Source organism: Coenobita brevimanus, chromosome 55, assembly GCF_032717465.1.
Source record: "Coenobita brevimanus isolate Jiangsu-jjx chromosome 55, ASM3271746v2, whole genome shotgun sequence".
Lineage (NCBI taxonomy): Eukaryota > Metazoa > Arthropoda > Malacostraca > Decapoda > Coenobitidae > Coenobita > Coenobita brevimanus.
This window is the reverse complement of record NC_137008.1, coordinates 13408884-13413514: the sequence shown is the minus strand read 5'-3', so window position 1 is coordinate 13413514 and position 4631 is coordinate 13408884. Positions and strand designations below refer to the sequence as shown.

Below are 4631 nucleotides of genomic sequence, written 5' to 3'. Positions count from 1 at the left end.
CTAGTCGCGGTGCTGTATTTTGTGATTGCCCTCTGTTTTTAATAATAATAATAATAATAATAATAATAATAATAAACTATTCAGACCGGGGATGTTTCATTAATTTATTCTTTCTTTCTTCCAGACGATTATACTCACCTTAGGACAGACTTCTTGAATTGGTGATAACAAACATACTATCAACCCTTCCAGTAAGAAAGATTTCTGCCATAATTTACTTAAACTGTCTGAAAATATCGACAACAAATTTAAAATCACTTACCTGGATTCAAGGGGATAAACTTAATGGACTTCGATAGCCTGGTACTGGCCTCTACACCTAGAAATAGTTGTTATGGGATGGTGCACCTGGGATCATTGTCCCTGCTCCCTTTTGATGTAGCAATAATCGCCATCCATCCATCCATCATCCAGTACCGAAGTGCCCCTTCACCCTCCATCCATCCATTAGCCAACACAGAAGTGTCCCTTTAAAAGAGTTTAGGCTCCAGGGCTAGGCTAAATTAGTTCAGTCATTAAAGGCGAGAGACCAGTTGCACGCTCGCCATTTCTATTGCGCGAGCAATAAACCACAACCTTCTTTGAAAATTAATAATTTAAGAGCCATACCTGGATGGAGCGCTAACTCACTAGACCATCAGGCATATAAAATTGTGGGAGGGCAACAGGGCTACTGTACTGAGCCAGTATATAGCACGAAGGTTCACTCTAGGTCTTCCTGCACCCATCAGAGAAGTAAGATGTGGACCAGTCACAGATAGTTAAGAATAAATTATGAGCATGAGATGAGGAGAGAACATCTTTGGCCTTTCTGTATCGCCGCATACTACACGCTGTAATGTGAACTTAAGGCTGATCACATTTAAAAGTTACAAGTGTTCCATAAAGGCCATTCGAACATTAGTGGCTTGCTTACACCTACTGTACATGCACCCAGCACTGATAATACGAGAGTGATTGTTTATCACTGCAGGTTAGGCACTCGGTTTAGGAGAAATTATTTTGATGACAGAAGAATGGGCATGACCTCAGCCCTTTCAGTCAGATGACATGGTTTGTTGATTTATTCTTGCTATCTGCAGACGATTTTATAAAGTTTTGGGGAATCCCATTTTAGTAAAAGAGTACTAAAGAAAGTATCTGAAATCTACAATTTAAAAAGTTGGGGCAAAACAAGAATAAACCTCCAGAGACTTTTACTCAACCAAAGAAACTGCTCTCGTATTCAAGGGGATAACAAAATCAATATTTAACTCTTACAGCTCAAAAAATCTCTTTTAACTATATATACAGCTTAAAGATAGGAAGGATAAAGTAAGGCATAGATCATGGGGCTGAAGGGACTAAATTTCTGACGATAGATGGGCCTGGATTCACAAACAAACTTATAAATAACTCCTTTCTGCCCAGGGACGTAACCTTCGTTTATTCTTACTGCTGCCAGACGATTTTCTTCAGTTTTGTTCAGAGCTGGAACTGCAGGGTTAGTAACGTTCTCCATTAACCCTTTCCACATGGGAGACCTTTTCTAAACCGAACCACAATCGTCAAGAGGTAATTTGATTCAGAGAGGTAATTTTGATCATAGTTCTCTCGTAACTCAAATATGTGTTTGTAAGAAACATTTTAATGAAATTGGCAAAACTGGCACTTTTACTTCATTTTCCTTTATAATAACGATAAGATTTATCACCTAAGAAGAACAAGGAACAAAGGAATATCCTACACTCACTTTGTCTTTCTTGAAAAAAAAAAAGAAAAATGCAACTCTTTCCCATTGCAGGACACCTACGGACTCTACAGGGTCACAACACACGCAGATAATACCAAGGTAACCATGAAACGATTTCGACATCTATAGCTCAGTTAACACTAAAATTGTTCTCTGTCAGATTCTTAGGCAGCGCTTTTCGTCAGAATCATCCTATTTCTCCTCTTCTTTCTCTTGACAGAGATCCACGCCTAGCCCACCCATAATTTGCTGTGGAATGACAAAGCAAATGCGGAATATGAGAGGGTGTTAATCATAGATTTCTTCATGAAGCTCAGTCCTAGAGTAGTATTTTAAAACTCTCTTAAGTTTACCAGAAAATAAAGCAAACTATTAAGTTTAGAATTCTTTATAAGTACGGACCCTTGACAACACTGTGCGTCTGAGTATGCATATGCAATAAGAGAAGATGATATATCATGTAAAGGTAACGGTAATAGCCAGTTCCATGGTACAACCTTCGAGTCTTAGGGGCGTAGGACTAGGCTAAAGAGCTCTGTTACAATTAAGGACAGAAAACTAGTAATCGCCTAGGTGGTAACACAGGATCGAAAAACCTTCAGTTACCTCTTAAGGATCCAACCTATGCATACCCTTCATTAGACCTTCAGGTGCTACTGGTAACAGCCAGTTCCGTATTACCCCCTAAAAGATATAGAAGCCCAACGCTAGCCTACCGTAGTCCACATTTTACCACGTCAGTACGGCGACCTCTTTCGAATTAAAAGTTCTTCTGTACTCAGTGGATTAAGGAAAGTTTTTCTAACCTTCTTCACCCTAAGATGGTGCTCGTAATTTGGTAAAATTGCCTGACGCAAGCAAGAGTAAAATCAGCACGACGAAACACTCAATGCAACACAGCACTCTACGTCTCTGTTACTAAAAAAAAACTCTAACATGAAAAATATTATAACATGATCTCATGGAATCATGACGCTGGTCTGATTGCACTTCGAATATCTAGGCCTTCAGTCCTAAAATAAACCCACATGTTAGGGGATTTACATATAAAAAGGGGCAAACTTTTTCAGCTGTATATCGATTTTCGTTTGAAGTATATTTTATACTAGTCAAATAATATGTGAATATTCAGGTGCCCACGTTATTTAGTACAAATTTTGATACAAAAGAAGAAAGAAATCAAACTTTCATTACTCCTCTTTATTCCAAGTATATTGCCACCAGCTAATGATAATGGTATTCAGGACCCAGGTAACGGATATTCACTTTCTGAAGCTTAGCATTCTCTGCCATATGAACGTGAAATCCTGTGACTTGGTCAACATCGGCGCGTTTGATTCTTCTCTCAAAATTGAAGTGGATTGTTAGTCCATAATTTTGTAGTGTGATCAGTTCAACTTTTTTGTTTGTTGATATGGTGTGAATGTTAATGGAATTAAAGCCCAATATTAACTCAATAAACACATCTACTTCAAAGCAAACATATAGGTGATTACAACTGCTGAGACTGCATTAGTATACGTAACAATCAGGAACATCTGCCAACCTAATAAATAATATAGGGCGTATCGCAAGGCAAAGTCCTCCGACGTCAAGGTCGAATCTAGGGGATTGAATGGCGCTTAAAGGTAACACTTTAAATGTCTTACCAGGAAAATTGTCAATAAATATAAAAAAATAACTATTTATAAAATATTATGTAAAAGTCATCTCTAGAGGCAATTGAATATAACCTAACAGCAATAAATTGTTGTTTTTAATAACATAAAGTAAAAATTATATAAATCTCCCTCAAGGAATTATTTTAGAGATTTACGGTAATTTTTTTGTATAGCAGTAAACTCTTACTAAGGTAAACTGTTAATAAATGTCTCCTCTTGTTCCCTCACAACAGTCGTAACTATTTCTTTCCACGGATTTCTTCCCATTGGATTTCCCAGACTCTATAGATCGTAACGTGCACGTTGTTTTCTTTGAAGCACAACAGAGCCTGTATGATCTGTGATCCTATATTTTTATTGCAGCTTTATATGTTAAAGGCAGTGTAGTTAAAAACTTACATCTGCCATTCAGCTTGGTAGGAATGTTCACAGCAGCCAATGTAGTGCTTCCTGAAACCATTCTTCAAGGCCAACCATCATCATGAAAGGAATTAGTGGGCTAACTAATCTGTGCTCTTGTAGGTGCAGGTCGTCAAGTTCTTTGTGGACATCCTTCAGTGTCAGGTTCATGCCGTGGTCAGTACATTTGTTGGAAGTGTCTCGAAAGCAAGTTAGGCTACATCTTCCCTGCTCGTCCCTCAGGCTTTACGTTGAGTTTGGTCTGAATCGAATTAAAACTGTTTGATTTGACTTTGTTCTCTGACCAGGAGTTTGACGTACTGTGTTGTGCTCAAAATCAAGTCAACTCCTCCCTGATACTCAGCCTATTCACCAAGATTTATAAAAAGCGGTTGAAAGCTTTCTCAGTTATACTGCACACACACACACACACACACACACACACACACATACCCAGGGGGATGTAGAAAGACGCCAGCGCTTTGAAGGGGCCAGCCTATGCCCATCAAATCGGTAACCCTCCAGCCAGATCTGGCAGTCTCGTTTCATTGTGCCTAGGAAGGACTCTCAGTCAGGTTGATACATTCTGCCCACTCCCCCACCAGACGTTATTCCTTCAGTTGCAGTGTACTTACTATGCTTTTAATTTGGCTAGGTAAATACAGTCACACGACTTTATTGTGCTTACGATTAACCTAAGGCACATTTATGATTGTCAGGACTCTAAAATATCATAATACAATACATAATAGCTGGTAGCATAGATATGTAATCAAGAGGTTAAGTGAAAGTCATGGCTATGGCTGAAGAGACTGGCGTTCGCACATTCTCTCTCAGGA

General features: G+C 38.7%; 1 protein-coding gene across 1 annotated transcript in view; it reads right to left on the bottom strand.

Annotated features, from left to right (window-relative positions):
• The window catches only part of LOC145401256 (Y-box-binding protein 2-like), a 30484-nt gene extending 26143 nt beyond the window's left edge, over positions 1-4341 (bottom strand). The window contains exon 1 of the mRNA XM_080273589.1: positions 4246-4341. Within this exon, the coding sequence (XP_080129715.1) occupies positions 4246-4341 (96 nt within the window). The remainder of the gene's footprint in view (positions 1-4245) is intronic.
• Positions 4342-4631: the final 290 nt, after the last annotated feature.